Source organism: Xiphophorus maculatus, chromosome 19 (assembly GCF_002775205.1).
Source record: "Xiphophorus maculatus strain JP 163 A chromosome 19, X_maculatus-5.0-male, whole genome shotgun sequence".
NCBI lineage: Eukaryota > Metazoa > Chordata > Actinopteri > Cyprinodontiformes > Poeciliidae > Xiphophorus > Xiphophorus maculatus.
Genome location: NC_036461.1, coordinates 8,928,547 through 8,946,350, shown reverse-complemented (window position 1 = coordinate 8,946,350; position 17,804 = coordinate 8,928,547). Strand labels below are relative to the sequence as shown.

Sequence of the window (17,804 nt, the reverse complement as noted above, 5' to 3'; positions counted from 1 at the left end):
AAGGCAGCTGCTTCAGTGTCTTCTCCATGTCTGAACATTAAAAACATGTCAAACCAGGAAGAGTTGTTCGTCAGATGACCTCACTAAAACCCTGGTGGTAACTGGTTTGTTGACATATGTATTATTCACGGTCGAGGAGGCCACCGGTTCATCTGCTCAGCAAGCTCACTCGTTCCTCGCTTACAGCGCCTGAACGCCTCTTATCGGCTGGCATTCAGCCAGACATCCTGCAGGAAAAGGCATTCCGAGCAAAATCGAAGCAGCCGTGCTTGTGCTCCCCAACAGTATGCCTTTCATTCCCCTCTCGGCAAGTTGTTTGTTTTGGTGCTCCTTTACACTTTGGGGCCCAACTGAGCTGGAAAACAAAAACATCTTGCCGACTTTGAATATGATGATCTGACTGCTGGAAGTGGCTTCCTCCAGCTCAGCAAATGGAAAAAAAAGATGCAGTATTGCCTGTTCAAGTCCAAATGTCACAAGATAAACTTTCAGTTCCTTGATGTCTCCAGAACCCGTAAGATTGTTCATATTTCACCACACTAGAAACATCTGTTTATTTCACTGGGAATACCTAGTACATCAACACAAAATAGTGAACAATTGTAACACAGAATTAAATTGATACTTATTTTTAGAATTTTTAAACAAAAAAACCTTGTGGTATATAAATTCAGATCCCAGCAGGTAAATTTTGCCGAGAGGACAAATAATGGTAGTGCACTTTTGAAAACTGGGTTTTATTGAAAAGGCACTTGAAGAAAGCTAAAGAAAGTCCTAGTTAAAGTTTATCAAATGGCATGCAGGAACACGGCAGTTATGTGGAACAAGTACATCCAAACTAAAAGTTCTTGAGGCCGATGCAATTACATGTACCTATTTTTCAAACTAACATTTCAAACCACATTAAACACAGCATCCCCAAGATGAAACATGGTGGTGACAGCATCATGATGATGGGAAGATATACACAAACAAAATGGTTGGAACCCCCATGTTAATGACCGAAAAACCAGAATAACTTGAAACTGACAAAGGTAACAATAAATAAAAAATTTACTGAATTATTACTGAATTTACTAAATTAAACAATGAAACTCAGACATTGCTTTTGAAATGTAGTTCAACAGAATTATTTAAAAAAAAAAAAAACTAATAAAACCACCCAGAGCAAAAATGATTGGAACCATTTGTACTTATCCTTCTCTAAAATTTGTAATCAATTTTCCATATGCAATAACAGCCACGGAGGTTGCAGTGGCTACAGTCCCACTGATGTTCAACTTCTGAAAAATATGTGCAACTGTTGTCACAGAAGCATCAAACTGCTAGCAGAGGGTCTTATAACTTTCACCTTTAAAATACTTCTCTATAATTTCCTTCCTGATCTCCTGGGACAATTCTCCTCGTCACTTCCCGTGGTTCCTGTTCAGTGTGCTACACACGATGTTACCAAAGAGCACCGTGACTGCCCGTCACCTTTTACAGCTCAAACTAAATACATCCCCACGAACATGAATGAAGGAACTGGGTTGTTTTCTGGACCTGATGAGGCTTTTAAATGTTGGCCAAACATATTTAATTCAGCTGAGATCAGAGAATTACAGAAGCTTACTGACTAATTGGAGAACACACTTAAGTTTTAAAATGTCCCTGTGGACAAATAACTTTCTAAAGATTCTATCATTTTTGTCCAAGTCTATTTCATTAGTTTATATTTTTTTAATGATTCTGTTGAACCACATTTCAAAGGGAATGCCTGATTTTCATTGGTTCACTTTCAATAAAGTTTTGGTGAGTTTCAAGTTTTTTAGGAGACCATTGTGGGGGTTTCTGGTCATTAACAGAAAAGTACCAACAATTCTGTGCATGTGCATATATGAATCTATTAAACATATGGCAAGATTTGAGAGTCGATGCTCACAGATGGTCTTAATCGAATCTGACTGAGTTTGAGCAATTTTACAAAGAATTGGCAAACTTTTCAGGCTCTAAATTACAAATACAAATGCATTTCACACTATTTATGCTTAAAATATTTTTTAAATAATATTTTTTCCTCCAATTTCACAGTTTATCTTTCTTTGTGTTGGTCTATCACATAAAAACCCCAACAAAACAGCAAAAGTCAATACTTTTGCAAGGTACTGTTTCATGTATGTTGTTTGAAAAGAGTGATTCAGGCAGTAAATTGCATAATACATCTGGAAAGGGGATGTTGGTCAGTAATTACCCTGCTTTCCCAACGCTCCACACAGGCCTACTTTGATAGAAAGAGGCTTAGGCTATTTGTTCTAACACGATCAGACCCCCATTAAAGTGGCACAAATGCTGCATTCATTTCCTTCTCAGGCTTGAGCAATAAATCTCCACACAGTTACCAACTGTAGAGAGCAGAGAACTTCAAGGAAACCTCAAGGGAAGCATTGTAAAACACATGTGGTGGATATAGTGTCGTTTTGTAAGCTTTGGTGAGTCCTCATCAGAACCGTGCCCTCGTGTCATGTCTAAAATCAACACAGGAGAGGAGGGGAAGAAGTAGAGGAGGGGAGGCTGACGTGAGTGAGCCGGAGAAGTTTTCAGGGGAAAGAGGGAGAGCTGTACGAGCGCCGAGGCAGAGATTAAAAGAGCGCGCAGGAGAGAGATAAAGCGGGAGTGTGATTAACGATGGGTGACAGCTGATCATAGAGAATGTTCTCCATTTGGACTCGCTCTAACTGCCTGTCAGAGTCAATCAGGGGAGCTCAGTCATCTTGCTACAAAGGCAGAAAGACCTGATGCACTTCTGTGCTCCACAAAGGCTGCAGCCATTCCGACAGCAGTCTCCTTCCCTTTAAATCGCCACACCGAATCCCTCTTATTCAAGAAAATACAGCATGCAGCACTAATAAAGACTTTACATACGCTGATTAGGGATTTTTTTAATCATTCTTTTCTTCAGTTACAAGCAAGTGTGAATATACACATACACCCTTGCGAATATTTAGACAGATGTCCCTTGAAACTTACAGAAAAACCACATGCTTTTTGTAGTCATCAACAAGCTTCTGGCATAACTCAAGCTGGATATTTGACCACTCGTCTTGACAGATTTAGTAGAACTCATTCAGATTGCTTGGTTTGCTGGCAGAGACCCAACCTTTAGGAAAAGTCCACAAGCTTGAATGGAGTTGAGGTCTAGAAGCTTAATGGTATCCAGAGTGATTCATGCCAAAAACCAGTTCTGATGGGATTGGATAATTGTAAAGTTGGAGGCCAAACTCTATCCCAAGTTAAACCATCAAACTGTTAATTTGAGGTGAAGTAGAATCATTTCCAGCCATTTTGTGCAATGCATCAATATTACTGGCACCAAAACAGACTCAGAGACTGACACTACCACCACCATGCTTCAGACTGGATTCAGTTTTCTTAGGTTTGAAAACCTCGCCTTGACCCCTCCTTAACATTCATGATGAGATTATGACCAGAAAGGTAAAAAAATATTTCATTTGACCATAAAACATTTCCCCACAAGGTAATTGGTTTGTTTATGTGTAGAGAGATGTGAATTTTAGTCAGTTTTGGAGCAAGTGCTTCTTTTTTTAAGATGATGTCAGACTCATTTCACTATACACAGTGATACAGAAGCAGCTTCTGTATCACTGACTTGCGCCTTGATTGCTTCATTGAGTTATTGTTGAACATCCTAATGAATCTGCTTTTATCGAAGGGTAACAGTTTGTGTTATTTCAATACAAATAGCTGTTTTAACAGTTTCTGATCATAAAAGCACATTCAGAAATGTTTTAGAATGGATTAGACAGGCAGACATACAACTAGCCTGGCCACTGCCTTCCTATGCAATTCCACTTGACTCTCATCTCCTTTCTTTGCTCGCTTCATCTGGGATTTCTCCCAATTAGCTTGATTTTTCCAGTTGAATTTCAACTGGGTCAATGAGCCAACAGGAGGAGTTGAGAAAAATTGACTGTCTACATTGTTTTAGATTTGTAGTCTGCCTGAATAGGGTTGTAGTTTAGTAAAGGCAGCAGAGGACGTGAACAAAGCCTTTCAATCCATGTTGGCCACTCTTCCAAATATTGAACAATTTTTGGAAGTGTGGTGAATTTTTGGCCACACTTACTGTATATTCTTCTTGGAGCACGAAGAATATACAAGACATTTTATTGATGGCAAAGATGTCATGGCCCTTCTCCCCATGGGGTTGCTTTGTTTACAGTGCTTGTAGTTTCTAATCAGCTTTGTCAAATTGGTGCATTACATATAGTATGGCCAATCGTTGGCAATTGGGTAATATTTAAAACTTCAACACAGTTCACGCCTCCAGGAAAGCTTGGTATGGCTTGCATGTTTTAAAAATTTGAGAAATATGCTGAAAAGCAAAGACAATTCTACTAAACTAACCAAATTAATAATGCTACTATTATTAATTTGATAATACCATTGTTCAAACAGCCAGTGGGTTTTATTTTAGAAGACAGTTGATAGCTACAAAAGTGTGAGGTTTGTCTGGAACACACTCACAGGCACTTAACCAAATATCAGTGGGGGTTCAAATATATTTAGGCTTATATGTATAATTTTGACACTATACGAAAAAATAAGTAAACAAACGACGTAATTAATATGAAATTTATATCCACTGTAACCTTCTTAGTAGCACGGTATGTAAGCTAAAAAGGCTTAAGTTATTTTTAAAAATAGACCAGAGAAACATTCCTTATCCTGTGCATCCTAAATGATGGAAAAAGTGCATTTAAGAAATTTTGAAGCTGCTCCTAAAGGATCCAGTTACAGTAATTGATGAGTTTATAAGATGTTAGTTGGGTTCAGCCAGTATTCTGAGCTCATGGGCAGAGAGAAGAAGGACAAAGGGGAATATTTCGAAAGAAGTTTTCTTTGAAGGTGTTTGTGTGGAGTACGAGCTTGGCACAGGTACTGTATATTTCCATCATGGTGATCTCAGCGCCGTCTTCACAGACAGGATGACATGTAAAGGATCTGCTGATACTAATGTACAGCAGATTATTGGGAAAAGTATAATCAAACAAACAGATGTGAGCAAACTGCCTGACATCAACATCACTGCAATGAAGCACAAAGTTGTGTAAATGAATGTGAATGAGCAGAATATGACCTTTAAAGAGGATTATTTCTGTAGTGCAGCTCTTGCTGTTTGCACAGTAACTGGGAATGGTGTGAACATTTGGCATTACTGGATCTCATTAAGTGCAAATAAAAAAAGTCTTTACTATGCTCTCTTATCTTTCAGCTATAATCAGGCATTAAGTCAGTGACGCACACACCATGTAGAACCAAACTGAAATTTACTCTACGGGGAATTTGGTTTTATCCACATCTAAATTCTCTTGGAGTTGAAGTGTTTTTCCAAAAAATTAACAACAGGGGTGTATTTACCACTATTACTCATAACCATTTGGGTAATTGTGACCAGTAGCTGTAATTCGGAGACATTTCATAATGCATCAAATCATTTCAGCTTTTCTAAAGGGGTAATTTATATTTGTTAAGTGGGATTATGTTAAGAGGTTATGAGTAGTTAATATCTTAACTAAAGTTGGTAGCACTTTTTTTGCAAATACTAGCCTACAAACTGAACATTTGATCACACCCAAATTGAATGGTTACTTGCATAAATGTCTAGGCAAGATGAGTTTACTTCTGATTACACACAAGGTTATTTAAAGTGCAGGAAAATAAAGAGACAAACGGGGAAAAATAAATGGTCAAGACAAGTAAAAAAAAATAATTAAGAAAATTCAGTTCTGATTTAAAACACATGACAGTTTCTCCATGTCAGGCATTTCTATACTTTTGACAGGAAAGTCTACATTGTGATAAATGGCTTAAGATGTTAATGAGCTTCTTTGGTAATAGACCTTAGGTGCCTATTAAAATTTAGCTGAGTGAATAATGACACCTAAGTTTATTAGATGGTCTCTGGTGTTTGGCCTCATTAAGCTCAGTTGAGTTATAACACGAATACTGTGGAAAAACTTAGAGACTGCAAGCGCCTGTGGGGACGTGGTGACACAGAAGTATAAAGCTGTGTGTCATCAGCAAACAGAGAGAGATGTTGTATGCTCCATAATCTGAGATGGAGAGGATCAATTAATACAGTTCTAGACAAACTCACTCATCTAGTCTATCAAATGGGATATACATCTCAGCTGAGTCAAAAGCAGTACTGAGCTCCAGAAAACTTTCTATCAACACAATCTTGGTGCTTGGATTGGCAGAAAATGCACTGGAGAGATTTTCTAACCAAAATTAGTATACTTTATTGATAAAACTAAATTTCGATTATCTTTTCCAATGCAAGATTACAAATGGATGTCTAAAGACCTGTGGTTATTTACAATGAAGATCATTGTAATTTGAAATGGGTAACATCTACACGTTACCAAACTGGCTTAAAACAAGCCATGTTCTGATTAGTCATGCAGGTTCCTGCGATCTTAGGGAAGAACAACTACAAAAGTGGGAACACTGCAGCAAAGGATGTGACTGATGGAGAAAACTGTCAGCACTGAGACACATAAGTGTGCCAAGGCAACACCGATCACATGATTTCAGCCACAGGTGCTTCCTTAAACAATGCCAATGGGTTTACATATCCTGCACAGTTCTCACTTTTTCACTAGGCAATAGAGATGAGCTTGTTAGATGCATCAAAGTCTCCAACATAATTCTTCAATAGAATCCTGGAAAGGGGTTTTACTACAGGTACTAATAAAATCTCAGTGTAATAACTAGTTGGAATTGAAGTTTGACTGTTATTTCAAACTCCAACAATGCTATAAATTTCAACAGTGAGCAACTGAAAAAGAAGGAGCTTGATAAAAAATATCCAGTGGTGTTTATCAGTCCTCAATGGGGAATGTCCACTATGCATGCCTGTAATCACTAACACTGGCATAGAGGCATAACTCCCCCCAGCCTGAGGACTGTGGTACAGCATGAAGTATATGTACATGTAGAGTTGCAACATCAAACCCACCTGTTTTATTGCAAATGGCCTCGTAGACCACCTGCTGGTTGCTTGACATGGAACCACTGGCTGAACTCTCTGAGGACATCTGCCTGTTAATCAGAAACAGCTTAAGAATGAACGACGACTGAAAATGATTATTTTTTAAGAAAGTAATGTTGGGAAAAAATATCCCAAGGACTGTTTGTTTCTGCAGACCTCCAAGGCCTCTGTGGAACTAAACATCAAAACCAAACACGAAGAGAAACAGTTTCTCCCTGCGTGTGATTGTTTTAGCCACCATGCAAGCCCTATGACATGAGTATAGCGGACTCGGATTCAAATAGTTGCACTTTGTGTGCAGTCTGTGGAGCCTGGTGGGGCTAAGTGTTTACTGAGTGCCTCTTGAGAGCTATTGTGACAAGAAGGAGAGAAATTCCTACTCCTTGTCCAGGGTGATGTGACTATCACACTGGCTAGCATAGGCCGGTGATTACTAACTGAGTCAAGCTGCAAGAAAAGGTTACAAACATAAAGAACATGCAGAGTAATTAGCAAATAGAGTGGTGTATTTACCTCACAGGGCTTCATAAACAAGTCTAAAGATTGTAGAAAAGAAATTAAATACCTCTTTTCACATAATTGCACAGTGAGTGCAGTGTTTTCCAGAAGCACGCTATTAAAAGAGCTACTGAAGCATAAAGCATGAACAGACACGTCTGTAACCTTATGCATTAATTCTGTTGAGCATTTTTAGGGGGAACAATAAATAAAGCTTAGCTGGCATTAACCTCTCGCCCCATAACAGCAGCATGCCAAAGGAGCATTAATAAGGTAATGAGGGTACACACTGCCTCCTTGTAAGGGGCTGCACAGTTGTTCTTTCATACCATTACACAACCACAAATAGAACTGGCCCACTTTAAGTGTGGCATACCTCGACAGGAAGCAGCCCCTTTCACATTGAGAGGGCGAGTGGGGGGGAAGCTTGACCTTTGGGTCCTTTCACATCACTTTCTTTGTCAACAGTCTCTCACTCTGTCACTTTAAGAGTCAAACAGCAGCCAGAAACGCTGCAGGTGAGAGCTGATTCTGGACCTGCAGTTGTGCAGACGGCTCTTTAAGCACAATGTTTGGGAAAGTCTAACAATTCACTCAGATCTGCAGTTCCTGTGCTTGCTCCAGTAGCGTGTGCCTAATGCGATTCCACCCTGACCAACAGCGGATAAAGTTTAACCATAAACACACGCTTGGCGGCTTCTGTCTGTATGGAGTATTCTATGAAAATAACTACTGTTGTGGCTGATTAATAGGGAGTGAGAGCAACAGCAACGCTGACATTAATGGCGCTGGTGTAATTGTCACCCTATTAGTAATGCCACACGACAGCACGGGTTTCCGTAGTTACAGCTGTGACTAACCAAACCTTGCAAACAAAATACCAAACAGGCTCATTTATTTGCATTACAAATTGCTGCTTTCAAAGCCTTCACTGAAGTCATACCACTTTGAGCCTTTGCAGCCCCTCAAGTTGGCATCTGGGCTATGATGATAGAGCAAAGAGAGGGCCCTGCTAAGTATGATACCAACAAGCTGCGCATTTGCTTCAACTGAGCATGCTCTGTGGCAGCAGAGCTTTAACGCCAATGCTGAAGGCTGAGAGTATGCAAATGTATTCACAGGCTTTTAACTTTTTCACTATTGATCATAGTACAATCACAGACTTCAAAGTGTTTTATTAGAATTTTAGGGGATAAAATCAGTGGAAAATTGTCAAGTTGCAAGAAAGGGATGTATTATTTTAGCTATTCTATTTTTAAATATCAGAGGAATGTGTCAAGCCTCTGCTTTCAGTCCACCTGACATTATTTTGATGATCCAGTTTTTGTGGCAAGTACAGACATAAATCTTTTGGCTTTGTTTCAACCACCTTTGCACATAAAGACACTAAAATAGATCTGGCTTAGTCAGATTAGGTGAATATCAATTTTCGTGCAGCCAATTCTCGATGGGATTTAGGTTCCAGAATTTAACTGGGTCATTTTGATACATAAATATGCTTTGATTTGTGTGTGTGTGTGTGTGTATAAAGGGATTCCATTGGAGCTCTGGTTGTATATTTACAGTTTTGACCTGAAGAAAGTCTCAACTCTGCAGCTTCTAAATAAATTTTCTTCCAGGGTTGTCAGGCATTTAGCTCCATCCATCTGCGCATCAACTAGAGATGAAGTGTACAAGGTGATGTACAATGTTAGTTTAGTTTTTATTCAGGGATATTAGAGTTAAAGCACATACCCTTTTCTTTCCATTTGACAATAATGCAATAATGTGTGTTGTTCTATCACATCAAAACTAAATTAGTATTTGTAATGTGAAAAATTGTTTCAGGTTAAGTAACTAACTATAAGCTAAACCTGAAAATGAATGGGTAAAGAAGTCAGCCCTTCCAAGTACTGCCCACTCCAGAAGTGCCCACTCCAGAAGTGGAGTGGGCAGTACTTGGAACGATTTAATGTGTTAGACCTTCAAAGAGCGCTAACAAACATCAGCAGTGCACTATTCATGGAAAATCCTGGGGAACAAAGGATGGAATATGCGTATCAAACAATAATTTTACAATTTGATATAGAATGGAGTTTGGAGAGCCGGGCAACCTTGAACTCTCTCAATACATACAGCACAGTGATTCTATTATAAGTTGGAGGGGATTAGCTCGGCACTGGGATACGTTTCAGATGTGCCTCAATAACAAAGGTATAGAGTTGCTCCAAAAAAGAGCCCTGGAAAAATGGGGAAGCAACTTATTATCCTTCCATTTTCTGGAGACAATCATCTTCTTTCTTCTGGATAGAGTTTACTTTTCTCTGTCATTCTTTATTTTCTCATCTCTTTATTCTCTCTTTTCATTGTTTCCATCAGCGCATTTTTTGCTCGTGAAGCTTCCGTTTTTCCCACACTCTCCCCTGTCACACTGGTCGACCACAAAAATGCAGGACAGAGGAGAGTGTGAGGGGGGCTCTGGAATTCCACATGCAGAAGGTAAACACAGCAACTGCCAGGAAGACACACACACACAAGCAAATACAACTCACCACTCTATATCAGCCATTCTCTGCCTCACTAACTCCTTCTACGCCAGGTAAAGTTGGTCCAATGTGGCAACATGCTGAATATAACAAATAGAGTAAATGTTTAACTCAGTCCTGGCTGGAGTGAATGAGTCAAAATAACTAAATAATGAACTGCCAGATAGATTTGTTGTCGATAGTTAAACTCCCCTGTCGTGCCATTCCTCTTCTACATTAAACAAAACTGAAAAGCCCTCTGCCAGCATGCTTTAAACAAACAATCAGCCCTGATCACAAAGGCTTGCTGCTGTTGTGTAATTTGGATGGATGTTTCAGTAACACAGTCATAAAATTAGCAAGGGAAATAGCTGGCAGTTGAGCCCAGTTTCACCCCTTTTCTTTCTATTTTTCCTTCTGTACTCTTCACCTTATCTCCAAACAAAACAGGATTTAAATGGAGCCCAGAGCCCGGGCCCTTCCACTGAACCAGATTCTGTTTACAGTTCAGGCAGAAATCAGGCCTGTGATGAGGTTGTTTACTGAACAGAAAGATACAGCCCACGGCCAAAAGGCTGCGAGAAGTACACTACATTCATATTCTGACTCTCATTAGTGTTAGCCGTGACCGCTTGAACTCAAGGATCCCATGAACCCTGTCTCCTTCCATGAGCTGGGACCAAAACTCCCACCCCAGTGCTCTAAATGTTTCGGAAAGTCCACAAGAAAATTGTTTCATTCACCATTAAGTAGAAATACAGCAATTCACCTGCAAGACTTACTTTATTAGGCGTTTTGTTGCTGTTTTCCTGCCCTGTCCTTCTAGCGTACTGCTGGGTGGCTTTGGAGTATAAGCCGGGCGAATACTGGTCTGGCTGTGGTTGGGGCTGGACTGAGCATGTAAGCTGGATGGTGAGCAGCTGAACGGTTTTGTGGATACCTGCGGGTGTGGACTGCTTGTCTGGTCATGAATCTGGGTCTGGGAGGAGAAACAAGCAATATCAATTCAAGTAAATGGCACAAAAGCAACATTTTAATAAAAAAGTAATTCCCTTTAAAAGATTTTCACATTTTGTTGCATTAGAACCAGAAATATATTTATTTTATAATTCAGACCAGACCATTCTAAAAAACTGGTGTGATTTGATCTGTTCATTACTTGTTTAGCTTTATGTTTAGAGTCACTGTACTGCATCTTTCCATCGGCTTTGACCAGCTTCACTGCACATGGTAAGAGAAAAAGTCAGAATGTTCCACTGTTTTATTCCATTAATCGTCAGAATAATCAATAGAATACTCAATTACTAAAATAACTGTTAGTTGCCACCCGAGTGCAAATTATGTTAAACCCCCACATTTACACCCAAGTAATATTTCAGCATAAATGGCAAGATCGGAAATATTGTTAACCATCCACCTCACATTTGTGCATGTTGCATAAAGGCCAAGCAGAGATGTCTCTCTGCTTCAACACACCAAAGTGAAATAATGAAATTTATTTTTCATCTCATCTGACTAGAACCCCTTCTTGGCAAATTGCAGAGAGAACATCTTTTGCTTTCTTTCAAAAATGACTTTCTTTGTGCCAGTCTTCCATAAATGCCAAATTTGTTGAGTAATTGACTAAAATATTGTTCTGTCTGACAGATATGGATCTCTGAAACTCTCCAGCCACCTTGCATATCATTTTTTGGTGAACAGCTACATCTCAGTAGGTTTGCAGTTGAGCTATACACTTTCCATTTTCTGGTAATAGGTTGAACAAAAGAGATCAGTTGAACACAAAAGAGGTTGAAAATAAGTAGAAATAATTTCATTAGTCATTAATTTCTGTTGTTCCTAAAAAGAGTCTGTTCACTAATATCATGGAAGAAGAAGGATTAATAATGAGCGTTCGTCTCCAGAGGGAACTCCACAAAACTTAGATGAGAGGTAGAGCATGCATCCATGGGAGTAGTGTACTCTTAAGGACAAAATAAATCAAGCCACTCCAAAAGTGGCCAGCGGAAGTGTAATCAGATTTAGAATGGGTTAGTCATGGAAAATACTCTGGCCTCTGTTTATTAAGGTGAAGTATCAAGCATCAAAGTGCTTGGCATGGAAAAGTGCAGATATTAATGAAATACCTTCCAGTATCAAAACAAGCTTAACATTTTTTGAAGTTGGCTGCAATGAAAAGCAAATTCCCCACATCATTTATTTGTTTATGGAAAGGCTCTTCAAAGGCTTGGGAAGGAGGAATATGCTGTTGTCTTTTTGACATAATACTTTAGAAGCACATTTTACTCTGTCCAAGCAGCAGTAGGGAATGCTTGCATACATTCTTTCCATATCTCATGCCCATGCTATTTTCTCTGCTACTTTATACGGCTATCTAACATGCTAATGGTTTTCCAGTTTCTCAGAGTAGCCGTTCAAAGGGCCAATGAGGTGACATAAAATATCTGATGCAATTCCTGTGTTGATAAATGAGAAGCTGGGTTTCCAGGTTGCAAGGCCTATGGCCACAATTCAGTTTGAGCAGGGCCAGGAAGGGCACCTTTCTTTGGCTGCCAGGTGGCCCAGAGCCAACCCAGTGGAGGAGCCGAACAGTCTGCACCCAGTAACTGGAACGTGGACTGGAGTGCCGGAACAGATCCCCGTCTCTTTCTGTCTCTCCAACCAGCACCCATGAATACACATGAGCATTCACAATCAATAGAAAGCCTGTTTCTGCATCTTCAGTTGATCCAGAATAATCAATTATTTAAAGTCTGCTCAGAAAAAAACATGAGACTATCGAAACAAAGTACGTTTGAATAAAAATACCAAAATAAATCATTAATGGAAGTAAGGAATGAACGCAGGAAGCTTACAAACTTCTGGATGACTCACCATTCGATCACTACCAAAGATTCTTGGAATCTCTTAAAGTGATTTTGATTAATATTTCTCCAGGTCTTTCAAATCTGCTCTGGCTGCTGGTTTGTTTTAATCATATAAATTGCAAAATAATTCATACCCTTTGAGTTACTTTGTGATGATTTCAGTACTGATTTTAATTGACAGACCAACACTAAGAAGTACAACTCTCCTTAGTGGAAGCAGTTAACATGGCTTCTGATTTTGTTCAAATATGTAATGCTGAAAAAGTGTAATGTGGATATCTAATATATGAACCTCTTTAATCTGATACCTCAAAAGCAAATTACATCTGAAACTGAGGCAAAAGGTGGCTCTACAAAGTAAAATAAAGGTAGAATGAATTACCATAAGCACACTCCTGCAACCCTCCTGCGTTTTGAATCAGCCACGTGAACACTTTCAAATTACGGCCTTCATGGCTGGTCAGATATAACTTCAAGTGTTTCTTGTTGCTAAATTACAATTGGTGACAATCATGCACCAAAATTATATCCATGCTGCAAGGCCAAAAAACTAAATGGAGCTCAAATTTGACATAAACTGGGCTGGTAAAACTGGAGATTCCATACAGTGCCTTACAAAACTTTCATACCATTTAAATTTTTTATAGTTTGACAAATTATGAAAGCAAACTTCAATTAATTACGATTTTATGTAGCAACTTCACACAAACTTGTGCGTTTGTGATTTAGACAAAGAAAAAAAACATGACTTTTTAACTGAAAGGCTTTGACCAGCTCTCCCAAGTTGATACTTAGTAGAACCACCTTTAACTGTAATTAAAGGTCCAAAGTCAATCTCCGTCAGACTAGCGCTTCTGTGACAAGCTATTTTCTCCTTCAGTCTACAATTTGACTTGGTCATTGTACCACATAAATATACTTTGATCTAAACCACTCTATCATAGGTTGTATGTTGTGGGTTGTTGTCCTTCTGGAAGGTGAAACTTTGCCTCAAGTCGTACAAACCTCTCAAGTCTTCACAGAGCAGATAATAATACTGAGGTTAAATTACACAAAGGTGGACTCTATTTAATAGTTAGTTTAGAAGGTAACTGGTTGTGTGAAATTAAATTTTTGGATATCACGGATTGAAAACTAATGCATACCGCACTTTTCAGATTTTATGTAGAGACGTTCTTATACGTCAGACTTTTGCACAAATTTATAACAATCTATCACAACAAAATCACCCCAAAAAATGCATTACAGTTTGTGGTGTAATATGAAATAAAAACACAAAGTGTAGGGGTGTAAATACATGTGGGAGCACTGTGTTTGCTCTTCTCGACAGCATTATTCGCCTTCCCATCAAAACTCAACGAAGAAGCTCAGCCAAGCAAAATAAACTTTGGTTAAGGAGTAATGCTTGGCTTTCTCGGAATGAGCTCCTGTTGAAGACTATGTTGCCACCAAACACCATTTCGTAACGTAGTTTGGAAAAGGATTAGCAGAATGTGCGACTAGTAAAATATTTAAGAGTTTAATAGTAAAAAGATAATTTTATAAAATGGTGCTGTTAAGCAAAGCAATATTTTCCACATAATTATCGTTAAAGTCCATCTGTTTTTCTCCTGCATATGTACCTGATGTCTGGGATGGTCTCTGTCTAAAAGCTGATGGGTCTTTAATCTCTGTTGTTGCAGCTGCTGGATAGCAAACTGCAGCTGGTAGCTTCCTTTGGTTGACTGACTGCTCTGTGTGGAGTTCAAGCCCATCACCACATTGGGGGCAGCCTGCATCTGTGGGTCCCATATACCCTCCTTGCTCTTCGGTGGCCTGTGAGCAATGACAAGCAGAAGTGAGAAAAACAATTTGAAACCAAGAAATCACACTCTGTTTGCAATATTCAAACCAATGATGCTATATGAGTTAAATCTGAGTTCAATCAAATGAGTACGAGTATGTCCTTTGGTGGCCCTGGAGTAAGATTGTAACTGCATTTTTTGCAAATTTTCCTACAAACAAGAGATGTAACAGCAGGTAATGAAGGTCTGTATTTTTTGTCACTAACTTCAGAAAATTAAACTCATATATTACATAGAATGAAATATTTCAAGCCTATATATCCTGCAGTTATGATGATTATGGCTTACTAAAAACCCAAAATCCACTGTCTATAATTGTGGAAAAGAGAAATATTGTAAAATTATGGGGAAAACTGCTGACTTGACTGTTGACTGTTGACACTCCTCACAAGGAAGGTATGCCCAAAGCTTATTGCTGAAGAACGAGTGCTTTATCCAGGCATGTTTATAAAAAGTTGAGTGAAAGGCAGAAAGGTGCACCAACAACAGGGATAACCACAGTCTTGAAAGGATTGTCAAGCAAAATCAAGTATTGGCTAAACAGACTTGCAGTAGCTTTACATTTCGGTTTAAAATATCTTTTGTTATCTTACGTAATATTTCATTTTCTGACACCCTAAATTTTATATTTTTATTATCTCTAGGCCAGAATCATCAAAATTAAATAATGTCTATATATTTCCCTTTATGTTTCACTTTCTGAGATGATTGACAAAAAATATTTAACTTTTTCACAATATAAATTTCTTTTTAGATGAATCTGTAAACTAATTTTCTTTGACAAGCCAGCTTTTAAGATCCTAACCAGTAGCTGCAAGGCCCACAGAAGCCCCAAATCAAAGTGAGCAGATCATGGTCAAAGCGGAGGACAAGGCTGTGGCAAGCAAGGGTCGAGCTAAAAATCTTTGTTCTTAGCCTCAATGCTCCTCTGGCTTCACGTCCCATTTACATCCCAAAGCCACAACCTGGAAAGAAAACTTTTTGACGAGCTGCATGCGCTTGTAACTGGATTATCTGCCATTAGAACTAAGCCTACTTCAACCTTTTTTCTTCATTTTCCTCCTGGTAAAACAATGAAGTGACCAGCCTGCCCCTTAGACATGCTTAAATTGAGTCTATGTGGAGTCTGGTTTGCTGCTGTATATATATAACATCAGCCAAAAATAATGCCATAAAGGGATCTATTGGGAGCTGCAAGGAAGAATATAATACAGAGTGGGAGAAGAAGGGAAAAAAACGGGATACATGTACAGTTAAAGAAATGGGAGCCTCGGGGGTCTTAACAACAAAATGTTCTTGGAAATTCTTCCCATGCATGCAATAACATTTGTCCGTTGGTCCATAGTTAAAGAAAACACAGCAGACCTAAAATCACAATAGCTGCAATATTTTTAGACTTCAACTAAACACTAAAATTAGAATTCAGTTAATCTTGAACAACAATGCAAACTGTGGGATAATAATCTTGTGTCGCTCAAGTGAAAAAATATTCCTTGTCCTGACCGGCCAAACAAAGACACAAGGGATCTTAAACCCATGTGAACATGCTATCCGCCCATGCATTTCTCAGTTCACATAATAGCTCATATATCGCAAAAACAACTGGTGTGACTAGGAGCCAGTGAAGTTTTTTTTTTTTTCTTTCTTTTTCAAGCTTCTGGAAACAAAGGCTCGTCTGTGAACCCTATGAGGCCAGTGATTCTAAAACTTTTCGGGGACAAAAGAAGAACTTGTTCCTTGTTTACAGCAGGTATTTCCTCTAACTTGACTGCTGTTTGCACACTGGACCACCATGTCCGTTAGCCCTGCTGTTTTATTAGCATACATTGCATCCATACTGCCCTATCACAGTAAGAGCATAAGCTTTTCTCGAGTTCACTTTCATCAGAGAACCAAATGTTGAGGTCTTGTCAACACCACAGAAACTTCTACAGATAACTGGAATCTTAACAACAGGAGGAAGAAATTTTGCTCAGTACAGCAACCAATAAAATAAAGAAAATAAAACAATTGAAAGAGAAAAACAGATTTCCATCTGATATTCTCATCACACCATATCTGCAGAGCTCAATCTTTTTAGGACTAACCACCAATTTAGAGAGACTGCTCAGGAGTGTCAGTTTACTGCCTGCTGTGCTTGCCGTCTTCTAATTTGCTGATATAACTTACTGTTGAACAACAGAGCAGTACAGGAGCACATGTGCAGCATCAATCTAACTCGGAGTGAATGTGGGAAAATGGACCGTTTGAGATGACATCATGCCAGACTATCTCAAAGCCCTGCCTGGTCAGTGTAAACATCAGACGCCTCAAGACTGTGAGGGTATTTCCAGCCATTAATCAGTGTTTGTTTATAGAGCTTTCCTGCAACAACATGACACAGAGAAGAAACATCCTTAAAATGCGAAAAATGACCCGTATTTATGGTTTTGTTCGGTCCAGTGATGCAAGGAATGCTTATATTGAAGCTGGAAAAAGCCTGAGAAATATAGGATTGGAGCCTACTAGTAGTCTGAAGTAGATCTGATGATCTACATATAATGATGTAGATCATCAGAGACGGCTGAAGGCTCTATGCCATACTATAAAAGGCAGAGACATACAAGCTTGGTAAACATGGTGGAAAAGTATGGAAAAATAACTCCATAGCCAGACTTCCTTACACATTTTGTTTTTAAAGAAATGCCTCTACCAGTTTGCTCAGTCAGAATGTATGGAGATGATCTCTGAACATCGGTTTTCAAGTTTTGCCACACATTCTCAATAAGATTTATGTCTATGCTTTGACTAGACCAGGGGTGTCAAACTCCAGTCCTCAAGGGTCGGTGTCCTGCAACTTTTAGATCTGCCTCTGCTGCACCATACCTGAATAGAATAATTAGGTCATTAGCAAGGCTCTGGAGAACTGATCTACACAAGGAGGAGGTAATTAAGCCATTTCATTCCAGTGTTTTGTACCTGTGGCACATCTAAAAACTGAAGGACAGCGGCCCTTGAGGACTGGAGTTTGACACCTGTGGACTAGACCGTTCTAAAA

At 39.0% G+C, this 17,804-nt stretch overlaps 1 protein-coding gene across 5 annotated transcripts in view; it reads right to left on the bottom strand.

Annotated features, from left to right (window-relative positions):
• ttll5 (tubulin tyrosine ligase like 5) overlaps positions 1-17,804 on the bottom strand; it is a 64,990-nt gene that overhangs the window by 2,615 nt on the left and 44,571 nt on the right. For 4 of the 5 annotated variants that reach the window (XM_023352425.1, XM_023352422.1, XM_023352424.1 and 1 more), the window contains 3 exons: positions 14,546-14,738; positions 10,839-11,035; positions 7,022-7,104 (listed from right to left, as the gene is read on the bottom strand). In XM_023352425.1, the coding sequence (XP_023208193.1) occupies positions 7,022-7,104; positions 10,839-11,035; positions 14,546-14,738 (473 nt within the window). Of the gene's footprint in view, positions 1-7,021; positions 7,105-10,825; positions 11,036-14,545; positions 14,739-17,804 lie in introns of those variants that run through there. The other variant, XM_023352426.1, reaches the window with a different exon arrangement.